At 52.4% G+C, this 14,984-nt stretch overlaps 1 protein-coding gene across 1 annotated transcript in view; it reads right to left on the bottom strand.

Annotated features, from left to right (window-relative positions):
- Positions 1–2,241: 2,241 nt before the first annotated feature.
- The window catches only part of Slc6a13 (solute carrier family 6 member 13), a 35,747-nt gene continuing 23,004 nt past the window's right edge, over positions 2,242–14,984 (bottom strand). Inside the window, exons 6-15 of the mRNA XM_005365157.3 lie at positions 14,582–14,714; positions 13,614–13,748; positions 7,552–7,655; positions 6,589–6,713; positions 5,497–5,609; positions 5,068–5,205; positions 4,380–4,482; positions 3,946–4,046; positions 2,977–3,147; positions 2,242–2,663 (exon numbers count right to left, since the gene is read on the bottom strand). Coding sequence (XP_005365214.1) covers positions 2,541–2,663; positions 2,977–3,147; positions 3,946–4,046; positions 4,380–4,482; positions 5,068–5,205; positions 5,497–5,609; positions 6,589–6,713; positions 7,552–7,655; positions 13,614–13,748; positions 14,582–14,714 — 1,246 coding nt within the window. The 3' untranslated portion in view covers positions 2,242–2,540. The remainder of the gene's footprint in view (positions 2,664–2,976; positions 3,148–3,945; positions 4,047–4,379; positions 4,483–5,067; positions 5,206–5,496; positions 5,610–6,588; positions 6,714–7,551; positions 7,656–13,613; positions 13,749–14,581; positions 14,715–14,984) is intronic.

The raw sequence follows: 14,984 nt of genomic DNA, 5'->3' as shown, positions 1-14,984 counted from the left end.
GTCTGTGTCCTGCTGGATCCAGTCTGTGTCCTGCTGGATCCAGTCTGTGTCCTGCAGGATCCCATCTGTGCCCTGCCAGGTTGACACAGGTTTCCACCCTTCACCTCCCCTCTGCCCCCACTCCAGCCAAAGTCAAGTACCATGATTCCCAACCCTGACTGTACCTAGGCATGGTCACTCATGCCTATAATCTCAGCACTTGGGAATTTGAAGCAGGAGGATGTCTGTGAGTTCAAGGCCACACTGAGCTGAGGCTGAGATCCTGCCTCAGAACAAAACAAACAAAAAAAAATGAAAGTGCTGGTTGGCCAGCCCTGACCACACCAGCCACATTCCTCACACCTCCACCTGCCAGCCCTGCCTGGGTAGCCAGTGCCGTCCTCCCACACCCATCCCCAAAACTGGACTAAAAGAACAGTTGGGCCCCTGACTTCATTTGAGCCCCAGAATAGACCTGCATGGGTTAGAGTACATAGTATTATTCACATCTGAAAAATGAGCATGAATTCCAAGGAGTTTCTATCAAGACATGCCATGAGGTGAACACAAGCCAGGGATAGAACCAGCTCCCTGGTTCTTAGGCTAAAACACATGGTTTTTCATAGCATTAATTCCACCATTTGTGACTCTCATGAGCGGGTCTCACCTCACCACCTCTGAACCACCTCATTTCCTCAGAGGATTTATAAAACTTTGATCAAACAAAGTGACAGAGAGAGACAGCATACACACAGCATGGCCTACCCAGGTTTTCTGGCAGTCAGTATGGCCTACCCAGGTTGTCACCATCTGTGACTCCCTCTCAACACACTTTGTTTGTTTGTCCAGGAAACTGCTTCTGGTCCAGGCAGTGGTGCACACCTTTAATCCCAGCACTCAGAGGCAGAGGCAAGTGGCCAACCTGCTCTACAAAGCAAGTTCCAGGCCAGCCAAGGCTACATAGTGAGAGCCTGTCTCAAAAAAAGGAAATTACTGGATTCCGGTTCTGTCCATACATGTGGTAAATACAGCGTAGTGCTATAGTCATCTAGAAACAGGGTCATGTCGATGGAGAATAGAGACAGTAGAATCCTGGGTTTGGGCACATTAAACCTGCAGGACTATGACCAAGCCTGTGTCCAAGGCACCTAGAAGAAAGAATCTGTGTCCCCACACAAGAGGACCACTGTCCCTAATTTCTACAGACTTTTCAGACACAAGACAGAAACTCGAACTGGAAAAGACTTCAATACATTTCCCTTGAAACTGACATGTCAAAAGCCGAGAAGCCTCCGGGAATGCCTGAACAGCTTAGAGAGTCACAGGACACTTAGCCACGTCAAGGAGCACCAGAGGACCCAGGTAGACCTTGCATTAGATGGGGAGAAATACACGTTCAGTTCACGTTGGCAGCACACAGCAGCATCAGGAGCCCCTCCCCATCCTCTTAGAGGCTGGTTGCTAAGGCACGCCTACGATCTTGCTTCACCTGCAGGCAACATCCTAGAGCTTTGCCTGCCTTCTGCGAGATTCTCTTGAAACCTAGCCTTAAGGATTCATCGCTGACACTCAGGGCTGAGCACATGACGGTGCCACCCCCTTGTGGTCACATGTGGAAGTGACAGTACCCTGTTTCAGAACCTCTTGCTAGCTGAGAGCGAGGCTGTCTGAAGGAAGTGGATCCCTCTGCTGGCAGAGTCTGGGCACGGCTTCCTCTGCAAGACCCCTCTGCATCCATCTGGGTCTGCAAAGGCCCAGCTGGCAGCCAGTCTCTCCGCCTGCTTCAGTCCATGGGTACACACAGTTGACAGTGTTGGGAAGCAGGGTAGGGACACAGCAAGGGTCACGTGGGCCGGGGAAAGCTGTAAGCGGTCTGTCTTCTTCCATCTTGTAACCAGAGCCTGGTCCCCTCTGTCCTTCCCTCCATCTTCCCTTGTTAGTCCTATGATGGAAATAGGGTGGAGCGGTGGCGAGAAGCAGAGGGAAGGACAACGCTGGACCACATGAGACCTTAGGAAAGCATGGAGAGAGGGGGCAGCTTTCCTCAATCCGAGTGTGTGATGGAGGACATTGGTCTAGCCCCATCATTTGTCTCCCCTGTCCCAGCATAGCAGCCGTGCCTGCTGTGTGATTCAGGGAAAACTCAGTAAGGACGGAGAGTTAGCAGGAAGCAGGACCCGAGAGCCACAGTTCCACAATGAAGGTGGGGGTGGGACAAAGCACAAACACAGGGCAGAAATCAGGCATACTGGCAGGCAGTTGTGGGAGAAAATCGGATTTAATGGCACGGAAGGAAGAGGGCCCAGCGGCCAGCCGGGCTTTCACCTCTCCATCCCTTGTTGGGCTTCCCAAGCTGCCTCAGAGGTGTGTTACCGATGTGGACATGTTACAATGTTTGGACCACCCTGGAAGAGGGGAGTCGAGACAGGAGGCACCCAGTTCAGAAGGTGGCTTCCAAATATCCCCTCTTGTCTTGTGTCCCCCAGCACCGAGGGGGCTTCTGCCCTCTGCTCCTAGAGCTGTCCATAGCCAGGCTCACAAGCATGTCAAAAGTCTTGGCCCTAGCAGGTAGACTCCAGTTCTGTGAGCCTGAGAAGGGATGTCATAGGCGTAGCAGGAGCTGTAGGTTCTGGTTGGTTCTTCTTGGGAAGGTCTTCAGCCGGGCACGTGAGCTGGCAGAGCCTCTGAAAGGACAGCAGAGACAGTTGTGGCGGTAGAGAAAGGGTGCCTGCCGGTGTCCATCGTTACTAATGTCTGTCTGCCTTCCCTGTCGTAAACCTGCTTCCAGCTGCCAACCCACAGTCACAGACGCAAAAGTCTTGCAGTTATGCTGTGTCCCTTTCTTAGGACCCCCCAAGGACTACTTCTCTGGAACCGTGGCACCCATACCAGGCTGGGGGGTGCCCTTTATACACCAGCTCCCATGGGAAGCCACCCATCTGCCACCCACGACCCACTCATCCAGTGAGGTTCTATCCCTCATTGCTTTCCGCCTACCTCTCTGAGTGGGCCCTTGAGAGTCCTAAGCTTGTAGATGCTCCATGCAGGAATGCAGACCATGGAGGACAGAGCGAGAAGCCACCCCAGGGCATCCCCCCACCACGGGTATGTGTACTTCTTGTTGTAGGTCAGGGGTGTATATTTGATCAGGGAGAACAGGAAGGTTGCCTGGAGGGAAAACAATGGAAGACACAGAGGCTGGTGCTGGGGCTCTGTGCCATCGGCACCCCCATCCTGTCCCACCCCCAAGACTGCCTGGTAGGGTTTGTGCTCCCAGCAGGCTGTGCTGTTGCGTATCTAGGTCAGTCAGTCTCTAAGCCCCACCCACATTTTACTCAAAGTCCATTCCCAGGTAGCAATTTCCAGGGTCCATCCCCTGTCACTGCCAGGCCCTTAGGTCCCTCTCTTAGCCGGCTCTAATTAGGACCTAACTCTGTGCCATCTCCTGCACCAAGAGTAGGCATGAGGACTCCAGTCTTCCTCTACCCTTCTTGTTCATGCCGGGCACACGACAAGAGCTCCAGGAACTGCCACGTCCCAGCTCACTGAACCATCCTAGATGGTGTGGGTGCTCACCTGTCTATAAAGAGATCCAGAGCTGACATTTACCTGTGTGTCACTGAGACTGCATGTGTGTGGTGAGCACTATGGGGACCCATGGCTGTGCTCAGGAGCAGGATTCTGAGCACCTAGCATTGCATTCCAGTCCTGTCTGGGACATGAGCCTCACACTGGGCTAATGGTCAGCTCATCTGACAGCCTTAAACCTCGATTAATGCCTCTGTGGTGAGGAGAACCCTCTGTGAAGGGGAAGGAGGGATTCCTCTTCCTAACTCATCCAGTGAGAGTATGAACAAAAATCTAAGATGGTGTCCAAGGCCAAGGGAACCATAGGCCTCCACTCCGCTGCAACCACAATGTCCCTCCATCCTGCCCCCTGCCTTTACCCCGTGAGAATTCTGTTACCATGCACACAGCTGGGGTGAAAAAGAGCCAACAATATTTGATAAGAGGCCATGGCTTGTATCCAATCATATCCTCAACGTTGTCATAGAAGCGGCTGGCTCCTGTCGGGGGGGTGGGGAGGAAAAAGGACAGAAGATGCATTTCAGGCTGTGAGAGACAAACAGGCTAGGATGGGCATAGACAAACAGAGTGACAAGGCTGCCTTTGGAGCCATGGCTGGGAGAAAGCAGCTGGCTAGGATTCATGGGCATACACACCATCAGGGAAAGGAAAGGGTTAAAGGGTTTGGGCAAGACAGGATGTGAACCCTTTAGGTGATCTCGGTATAGCTGTGACAGACAGGAAAAGTGAGTATGAGCAGCAGCTGTCTCCCTTGGAGAGTGCTGGCATGGGAGAGTGTGCCAGGCTCCAGGCCCAGGGCAGAAGCCACTCACCATAAACCCAAGCCACACAGAAAGATTCAAAGATGGCCACGAAGAGAAGGCACATGCCGCTGGCTGCATAGTAGTCGAAGAGTTGAAACACGTACATGCCGCCCTGCGTGGGAGACAATCATTGGGAGAACGCAGAAGGGCCGACCCCTATGGCCCCTGTACCCCGTAGGACAGAGGGGGTAAGGCCCACAGACAGTAGCATAAGACAAGAGAGCTTTAAGCTCCCAAGCCCCAGAAGTCAGAAGCAATCGCCATTTCTTAGCATTGTTTTTGGATGGAAGATGAAGAGCATCAGAGAGCTATTATTCTTGTCCCTGAGGCTGTCCAGGGTTAGACCCGAAAGCTCCAGACAGTGTATCTAGTCTTTTGAGAAAGGATAGCCATCACTGGATTCCTCGAGCCTGTGACACTGACAGAGGCCACCCATCCCCAAGGTACTCCCTTCCCTTTGAGTTCATCCCTGTGGAAGCATGGGATCCGGATCCCAGCAGAGAGCCAGCTTTTCCAATGTTAGATTTCCCATCTATTCTGCCATATGTTCTGTTACCCTAGAGCCAAGTTACCCCTCAACCGCTCATTCTGTGGGAGCTAAAGAGGGAAGTGGTGCTCCCACAGCCGGGAGGCCAACCCTGCGGTCCTTCCCGTTCGGCTCCCAGTCAGGTCCCCATCCAGACTCCCAGCCTCTCACCTCTGTGAGCATGATCAGCCCGATGAAAAAGGAGGTGACAGACACAATAAGGATGAGGATCTCCCTTCGGTTCTTCCTACGGAACACCCTGGGATACATGTCCACCAGCGCTGTCACCAGGCTTTCTACGCACACAAACTGAAGAGAGGATAAGAGAAAGTAGAGGAAAAGGGAACTCCAGAGAAAGCCCCACCAGCCAGCTCCAGCTTCCTTCCGACCAGCAGCCTCCCGCTCCAGCCCCCAGAGCAGATATCCCTGTATGTGAGTGTGGGGTAACGCCACCCTGAAAGCTCCTCCAGGTCCCTAAAAAGGTATCCACCTGGCACATCCACCCAGTTCCCAACTCTTCAAGGTCTCACAGGGTGCAAACCCAACCACTGCCCTCCACACCCAGTCCTCCCTCAGACTCGGAGAGACCGCCTCTAATACCTGGCTATCCAGTCCCAGGAGAACAACCATGAAGAAGAAACAGCAGGCCCACAACGGTGAAAAGGGCAACATCACCACAGCTCGAGGGTAGGCGATGAAAGCCAGGCCAGGGCCTACGGCAGGAGCAGAGGAACACAGCCCAGAGCCTGAGCCAGCTCCAGGCCTCTGCAACCCCAGGGCCTCCCAGGATGGGGCCATGGAATAACAGAGCTGGAAGAAACTGCCCCCAAAGTTGTCATCACTAGCACGTACTGACACAAGCCATCCAAACATCCACTTGGTCCCCAGTGCCCCTGGCACAACCCCCTTTATTACAGCAAGAAGAGAGGCTAGAGACCCTGGCAATGAAGAAACTAGGGTCTAGCAGGGCCTCCAGATGCCCAGATCTACTGCCTCAAACCAAGGGTCTCAAGCTAAGAATGATCCATGAAGCTGACCTGAAGGAAAGTAAGAGAAGATGGGAGGGGCCTGCTGCAATCTAGAGCAGGGGAGGATGGTTGCTTTGCTGTGCTGACAACCATAGTAAAGGAAACGCTCAGGCTGGATTTGGTCTGGACCTGCAATTCACTGTGGCTACCCTGAAGACTTTTCTGTCCCCATCATGAGTGACCCAGAAGCAAAAGAACCCGCTACTGTTAAATAACCTCTCCCTTAAGTTATTCAAATGGCAAGAACTAATTCCCCTGCCAAAGCCTGGATAAGCCATAGGAAGCTTCCTCTGAAAAGCCAAGGGTACCCCGTGACCTTGGACCTAGTTCCCACTCTAGAACAGCCAAGGCAGTATTGGTATCAGTCTAACATAGTTTACACTTCATGGTACAAGCCAGACGCTCTACATAGCATGTGCCATATACTGCTTCAATGTTCTTTATCGAAAATGCTTGGAAGGGTTTTTTTTGGTTTTTGGTTTTTGGTTTTGTTTTGTTTTTTTGTTTTGTTTTTTGATTTGGGAACATTTATACGGACCCATACAGTTAGGTTTCCCTACTCAAAAAATTTGAAATACTCCAAAATCGGGACCTGTTTTCAGCATTAACTCCAGATCCTGGTTGCCAAGGGTGAACCTGTCTTTAACCTCCCCAGGACACTCACCTGACTCAGCAACCTCAGAGATGGGCACGCCCTGCTCCTGAGACATGAAGCCCAGGATGGAGAAGATGGCAAACCCGGCCACGAAGCTGGTGCTGCTGTTGAGGACGCAAAGGGCAATACAGTCCCTGTGGGGTGCCGGTAGCAGAAGGAGGCATCCGGTTAGGTCAGGAGAGAACTGCCAGAAGCCTGGGCTTTCTGTCTAGGAGCTAACAGAAACCCCGGGGAATACAGCCTCTCCTACAGCTGAAGAGGCCAAGGATGGGGCTCCCTGGCAGAATTCAGACTGGTCAAGGGCACCCCTCCTCCAGCCCTTTGACCCCTGACTAGCTAACTCATATGTGGAATGAACCATGGTGGTCCTGAAAGAATGAAAACACTAAACATTCCAGCCGCTCCATCACCTCCTCCCCGACACACTGCTCCTACATCTGGGGACACGGCCACTCTGATATGAGCCCATGGGCTCCGGACATAGATAACAAATAACAAAGAATTCTTAGACATCCCAATTTGATCTTGAGATGCACAATAGAAATTTTGGCAATATTTCAGATAATATTAAGACTGGCTGAAACTCTTGAGTATGAACCGGGTCAGCATGAGACAGAGATCATACAGCAAGGGCTGTCTGGGAGGCAGGCCCAGATAGTGAAGCGAGAATGTGTAAAGACACATTTGCCAGGTAGAGTCACCAAGACCGGGTCACCATCGTGCAATATCAGCAGTTACTATCCTCGCTGGCATAGCGCTCTTGAACCTGTGGGCCTCTTAATCCAGGGAAGGTTGTGCGCCTGATAGAGTCTTCCGGCCAATCACAGCTATGCTACCCTCTGAAAAGCAATCCTTTGCCCAGCTACCGCCAGCTTCTGTGGCTTTTCCTTGGCTTGGGGTACCAGGGTAGGATACAGATGGACCAACGGCATGTCCATCCTAACCTGGGATGCCAAGAGATGAGAGAGTCACCTGTAGCAGTTGTTGTGGTACTTGTTGTAGCTGCCCAGGGCTGTCAGGCACCCCAGGCAGATGGCAAAGGAGAAGAAGATCTGGGTGCCTGCATCCATCCACACCTACACGAGGGAAAGGAGGAAGCTGAACAGCACGGAAGCCCATGAGAGTCATGCCCACTTGAGCAAGAGGGTGTGCTCCAGGCTCTGCCAGCGGTGGTGGCAGACCTCTTCCCACTACTCGCATACTGGCTCTTCATCTTTGGCCCTTAAATAGAGTTTCTTGGGGATGCCACAGGATGGAACAGATGTTGGGCATTCAAAGAAGACTAGCAGAGGCATGGTGGGGAAGATTCGAGCTCCTGATCTAGAACATGGTATCAGGAATTCAGACATGAATACGAAGCCCTTGGCTCTGCCCCGTGCCCTCCTATCTCAAGTCTCACAGCATTTCTAGGGCCGTGGGTCCATAATATCAAAAGCACTTCAAGCCCGTAGCTTTGTTCCACAATCCTTTATGTCTTAAAAGTGAAGAGAATAGTCCTCCACTCACGGGCGTCCAGAGGATGAAGTGGAAAGCAAAAAAATTCCCATCTAAACCTCAGTGTGGCTGTCACTGTTATCTCAGCTGCCTGACCCAGCCTTGCGTGTTGTGGTTTCAATCGAACAGCTAAAATAATATCCCATCAAGTCTCAGGGCTAAGCCATTCTTCAGGGTTGCGGGAGGTAGGCTCCGGAGGCCATAGCCCTCTTACCTCCCCTCATTTCCTTCCGTAGATAACAACCTCCAGTGCCCCTGCTCGCCCCACAGCTCCCCAGCCCCTTCCTGCCCCTCCCTAATTCCTTCACCATAGCCACCACCCTCAGGCTCCCTGTTCTACACTCACCCCCCCCCACTTGCTTCTCCTACTCAAGTGCCAATCATCCTCTCCACGATGGGCGTCTAGGGGACCCAAGGGCAGCTATCTGACCACCTAGAATCACGTCTGCTCCTCAGCCAATATTCACGACGGAGACCCTGAGCCTCGCAGGCTGGAGGAGAACCCAGAACTTTCCCAAGCTCCCTGGTGATACTAACAGCGAACTACAGGATCACTCCCTGACAGAGTCCTTGAGAAACGGCCTCAGATGCAGGCCTGTTACCCCTCCTCTTACTGTAGTTCTGTCCCTACAGACATAGGGACCAAAGAGAGAGATGGCAGAGAAGGGGAGAATGTCTGCAGCCGGCTGTCCTCTCTGCTCACTGAGCACTTCCCCCAGGAAAAAGCCAGCCACAGTGGAAGCTTAGTCAAGGTTGGGGGAAGGGCTAGAAGTCACCAGACAACAGCACAGGGGTAGAAGGCACCAAGAGGGGAGATTGCGATGGGGAAAAGTAGAGGGAGTGCAAACTCCATTTGCTGGGCAAGCAAAGGGTGGTGCTAAGGGGACAGCAAGGACATGATAGTGATGCCACCCAGGTGACTTTTCCTTCAAGACGTTCCAGGTCCCCTCCTGAAAGTGTCCTGATCATCTCAGGGAACACAGTGACCTCCCATGTTGCTCTGTTTTATTCATTCCTAACCCCATAGGGTCTGAGCCACTTAACCAGCAGGACATTGAAGCACGGAACACCGAGTCTGGACAGAGAGGGTGTCCTTGGGCTGGAGGTGAGAGGGCTGAGTTCATGGCACAGTTGTCATGATGTCAGCTGCTTTCTCCCAAATAGGACATCCAGGCCTTAGCTGTACAGCCTGAAAGCCTCACTAGCCTTGAACTTTTGCCCCGCCTCATAGTGCGTTGGCCCTGTGTTAAAAGGACACCCCCCTGTGTGCCTACAGAGACACTGTGATGGCCCCTAGGCAGGTGGTGGCCCCATCCTGTGACTATGCATGTTTGTGAACTTGGACTTGGGAAGAAGTCTTAAGAGAAACCAAGACTTGGCTGCTTGCCTCCCCTGGCGGGAGTTGGGGACAGGGAAGCAGAATGGGCCATGGCAGGAGAGAGGTCAATGAGAACAGAGAAACTGCCACCCAGGAGGGCGAGAGTTCAAAGCTCAAGGGTCAGATGCGGCCTTTGACAAAAGGCCTCTGGCTGTGAACTTGGCAGAGTGAGCTCTGTGCAGCTGCAGCTCATCATGCCTGCTGGGTTAGGGGAATGGAACAGGATGGGGTGGTGGGGGAGGCTTCAGGAACACACAGCAAGCTGTGCTGTTTCCCACCACAGGCGACCCACTGCCTCATCATTCCATGCCCCCCTGGGTTTCAGAACAGAACTCTGATGTGTCTCCTGCTGGGCTAGAAGATTGACCCAGAAAAAAAAAAAGTATGAAAAACACTTAGTGGAGTGTGGGCAAAAAGAGGCCTTTGGGGGAGAGAGGAAGAGAACAGATCCAGGAATGGTGTCTTCAAAGTCCGTATTTGTGGATAAATGCCTGCTATTCTTAGAAGGGCCATGGCTGTCAATGGTCAAATGTCAAACAGTCATGGTCAAACAGACCTAGGCTCCAGCCCCACTTCTAACCATTACTGGTATTTGATTTAACCTCTTTGAACCGTACTGTTCTCAATAAAAAAAAAAAAATCAGTCCAATAACAAATAAAACAATGATACAAAATGCCTAATACATAAATAAATATTAATAATTCTCTACCCTAAGTAATAAAAAAAATTGTCCTTAGAACTCAAATAAGCTTTCAGATGGTCATGATGGCACATGCCTTGTAATGCTAGGATTTGAGAAGTAGAGACAGAAGGATTAAGAATTCAAGGGCAAGCCGGGCAGTGGTGGTGCACGCCTTTAATCCCAGCACTCGGGAGGCAGAGGCAGGTGGATCTCTGTGAGTTCGAGACCAGCCTGGTCTACAAGAGCTAGTTCCAGGAAACGCTCCAAAACCACAGAGAAACCCTGTCTCGAAAAACCAAAAAAAATAAAAGAAAAGAAAAGAAAAGAAAAGAATTCAAGGGCATCCCAAGCTACAAAGCAAGTTCCAGGCCAGCCTGGGCTTTGTGAATCCCTGTTTAATTGAGTACTCAGGACCAAACCTACCCCTCTCACGTACTAGCTTCTGCTTCTCAATGAGTCTTCAATTTCTAAGCTTTCACATCTCCATCTATAGAATGCGGGCAATATCTAACTCAGGATGTGTTTAGTGATTAGAACAATTCACCCATGCCAGGCCCTGAGCCCCGTGCCTGGCCAGAGATAAGCCCTTGTGAGCAGCTCTCGTTTCAGCTCCCAACAGACACCACCAAAATTAAGACCTAGTTTCAGTGGGCGGTGGTTGCGCACGCCTTTAATCCCAGGGCTTGGGTGGCAGAGGCAGGCGGAGCTCTGTGAGTTCAAGGTCCAATTGGTGTATAGTGCGAGTTCCAAGACAGCCAGGGCAACACAGAGAAACTGTCAAAAAAAAAAAAGAATTAGTTTTGATCCACGGTTAAACACCCTACTTCATGAGAATTGCAACACGTAGGAGTTTTACAGTTTCCACCGGGCTCTTCAGACAATCTGCCCCCACTCCCCCCACTCCCTGCCCTTACTCATCATCTGAAGCTCAGTAGAACAAGAGGTGGCGATGAGGGACAGGCGCGTGGTGTGAGGAAAGCAGGTGCTGTGTTCCTAAGAGCCAGTTCTCAGCAGGAGCCCTGGAGCCTGGGAAAGGCAGGAACCCAGCCAGCTCACAGCAAGCCTGGCAGAGAGGCGGAAATGAGAGAGGAACCCAGCAGTCTCCCCTGGCTCCCCGCCTCTGCTCATGGCGGGAGAGATGCCTTTAGTCTTTGTGTTACCTAGTGGGGATTCTGTACCTTTCTCAAGTGCCAGGCAAACACCAGTTGGGATTATCACACTCCCCAAGGAGTGCCAACTACATTCAATTAGGGCATAGCAGGATGTCCCACCCTGCAGGCTCTACTCAGCTCACGGGTGACAACCACCTACCTTCAACACAAGACTACAACCCCCGCTGCCCTTGAACCTGCTTCCTGCCCACAGCCACAAAGCCCACGGAACAGGCACATTCCCTGTGCAGCCTACAGTTGCCTGATGATTGGATGGATGGCAGCAGGAGCTCGGGGTCCAGTAAGCCTTTCTCTCTGAGGCAGATACAACTTCATTAAACCCCGGAGCTGAAGCTTGCCTGGCCCATGCTCGTGACTTCTGGGGACTATGCACGGTACACTGCTCCTAGCATGGGCCTGGCACAGAACGCAGCCCGGTACAGTTTGCAGTAAGGGAGTTGCAGAAGAAGCCGTGGTGAGCAGACACCTTGCCTCCTTGCCTTCCAGAAGAGTCTGTAGGATTGTCATCCAGACCTGTTTCCAGCTGCAGATGCGGAGACAGACAGTCTTAAAACCCTGGGGTTGAGAGCTGGCCTGGCACACATGACACCCTGCAGTCATGTCCAATACCACAAAACCTTAAGGGCCTCTAGACCTGTCTCTCTACCTATAAAGGCGAACTGTCTCGTTAATATGCTCTGAGGTCTAGCTGAAATAAGACATGGAAACCTCTTAATCAGTGCCAGGGATGTGTCAGTTGCTGGCTACAAATGGCTGATTAGGACAGAGCTACCAATATTGGGCTCCTTCGGTCTTTCAGACTACCTGTTGTTCTAGAACCCCGAGGGCCCCTTCTGCAAGCTGGTTCCAAGCCTGCCTTTATCTAGCCTGCCGACGCCGCTGCCCGAGAGCAGCCCGCTTACTGTCCACTGTCCATCACAACCCTCCGGTTCCAGGGAAGGACAAAAGGCTTCCAAATCACAGAACAGAAACACCACTTAAATACTGCATACGCCTGGGCCCACGGTCCTCCTCTCTGCGTGGTGAAACAGCTTTGCTGGCCAAGCTCCAGAATCCCTGAAGCTTCAACAGCATCCGGACCTATAACTTAGTTCCATAGCCTGACCAAGTCCCGGTGCCCTCATGTGACTGTTTGATAGTAGCCTGTATCTCTGGGGTTTGTGAGAACCCAGAGAGGAGAAGGCCAGGCTCACAACCCTCAGGAAGACTCAAGACCAAGGCTGCTTTGTGAGGAGATTCTGGCTGGGGCTGGCCTGGCTGCTGGGAGCCAGGCTACCCAGAAAAGACTTGTAATTCCCCCAGATGAAGTTGAAGACTAGCGAAGGGCTCAGCTTTGGATCAACCCCAATTCCGCCCAAAGGAGAACTATTGCTTCCAGCCAGCGGGGACTTGGGAGCTCTGTGACCATTTTTTGCCTTTTTAACTCCCAACAACTTCACAAATTGGGCTTGTGCTATGCAAGGCCATCCGACAGTCCTTTAGTTGTGGAGAACCATTTGTCCTCAAGTCCGCTGGCGGTCCTTGCATTGATACAGAATCCCCCAAAATCAAGAGGAATATCACTGACCTAGATACATTCTCCCCTCTCAGTCCAGCAGCATGTAACCCTGGGTAGCAGCCATGACATCCCTGCTGCTTGACCGGCCTTCAAAATGGCTGCCAAGAGGACACCTGTCAGAAGCAGGCGTTCACAATCGGGCCACCTTGTACTCCCTCACTATAAAGCAACACAACCCCCCCCCCCCCCCGGACACGGAGAAACTGTAGGCAGTGGAGTGAGAGAGCATGGACACCTCAAAGGGAGGCCCAATGAAAAGAGACAACTGACAGGAAATTTGACACCAGCCCAGCTGCTGTGGGAGGAGCAGGAAGCAGAGACTAGAGAGTCAGCTCACTTGGCCGGAGAGAGGGCACCATAGGGCAGAGGGTGGCAGGCTGAGGTGGCGAGAGAGGGGGGCAGCCTTCCAGTAACAGTGCTGAGTGGTATTTGTAGTCCCTAAGTATGATTGCCAGGGTCCCAAGTCCTCTGGGCGGCTGTAGAGCAAGAACGAACAGTGGCAGGCATCTTATGACCACAAGCAATTGCTGGCCCACATCTGCAGAAGGGAGCATGCCCACTCCCGCCATGCTAACCACCGTCATCTGAGGTACTCCATGTGGACACACATCTGCAGAAGGGAGCACTCCCAGTCCCACCGTGCTAACCACCGTCATCACAGATACTTGGGGGGCCATAGGGGAGCTGAGGTACTCAGTATAGTTCAAGAACCCCCAAAGCCATGTGGTGACCCTGTAGTTGCTTCTCACCTGGGGGTCCCACAGACGTGTGATGTTGGGGTACAGGTAAAACTGAATTCCTTGGGCTGCCCCAGGCAGGGTCACTCCTCGGATCAAAAGGACCGCCAGCATGAGGTAAGGGAATGTGGCCGTGAAGTACACCACCTGGCCAACGCAGAGGAGAAGCAAAAACAGAGTAAGTTAAGTGCCCTGGACTAGAGCGCACTGGAACTCCCTAATAGGGGGAAGGGGTATGATACAGGAGCTCCCAGCCCACAGCCAAGGCCAAGGGAGTTTCCCGTCCTGCTCCCCCCTCAGCCTCGCAGCCGTTCAGTCCCGTCTCTCCAAACCTTGGACCACAGCTCCCCTCTCCTTCCCTCCAGCCCCAGTATTTGTGGAGTGGCTGTGTGAACACAAGCCTTTGCCCACACAAATGCGCAGAAAGACAGCACTGAGGTCTGGCATGCAAATGTCTGTGTCATGTGATCCCTTCCGGTGGTGGAGGGGGTCAGATTAGGAAGGGAGACTCATGAGAGGCCTCCAGGGTGGGAATTCAGAAGAGCTCAGGATGCAAGCGCATGCTTGCCTGCATGCATGCCCGTGTGCACGCACACACACACCCTCTCCACTTCGGCCTCTAGGGCAAAGAACGGGCCAAAATCTTTGAATTGGCTGAGAATCATCTGAGGTGTGTGGTCTAACAGCATTCTCTGTGCACTGAACTCTTATGAAACGGGGACCCATGGCTCTGTTAGATTTGCAAGGTGCTCACACCCACTGATTCCTAACTGGTGCTGCCTCCCCTCCCTCTCTCCTTCCATTCATCCCCCAGGAGTACACGGGTGAAACCCATTAGAGGCACAGAATCAAGGCAGGAAGCCACATAAATTGCTATTGTCATTCCCTCCTGTCTTGACTAGGCTAAACCAAGGGTGACAGTCCCTACGGAAGGCAGGCTGTCCTGGAATGGGAGGGAGAAAGAGCTTGCCAGCACAGACCTTGCCCGTGGACTTGACCCCCTTCCAGATGCAGAAGTAGCAGATGATCCAGGCGAGCAAGAGACACAGGACCAGTTCCCAGCGCAGGGACCCCAGGTGCTGGATGCCATCTGAGAGCTTCAGGACTCGCCTCCTAAGAGAGAAGGTGTACCCTGGCCTTTTGCTTGGATTTCCTTCCTTCCTTCTCCCTCCCTTCTGTGTTATTGTTTTTTATTGATTTTGTGGGGTTTTCTTTTCTGTATCAGGGATAGAACCCAGGGTCATAAGCATGCTAAACAACCACCCCAACCCTGAGGGTACATGTGTGGGCAGGAGAGTGACACCTCCAAGCTCCTGTCTAAAGGCCTGTGATGCTCTCTTTTTCACAGAGATGGAGACAGACCTAAAGTGTGGTGAACACACA

Source organism: Microtus ochrogaster, unplaced genomic scaffold (assembly GCF_000317375.1).
Source record: "Microtus ochrogaster isolate Prairie Vole_2 unplaced genomic scaffold, MicOch1.0 UNK1, whole genome shotgun sequence".
Lineage (NCBI taxonomy): Eukaryota > Metazoa > Chordata > Mammalia > Rodentia > Cricetidae > Microtus > Microtus ochrogaster.
The sequence above is the reverse complement of the archived record's forward strand: the minus strand, read 5'-3'. Positions and strand labels throughout refer to the sequence as shown.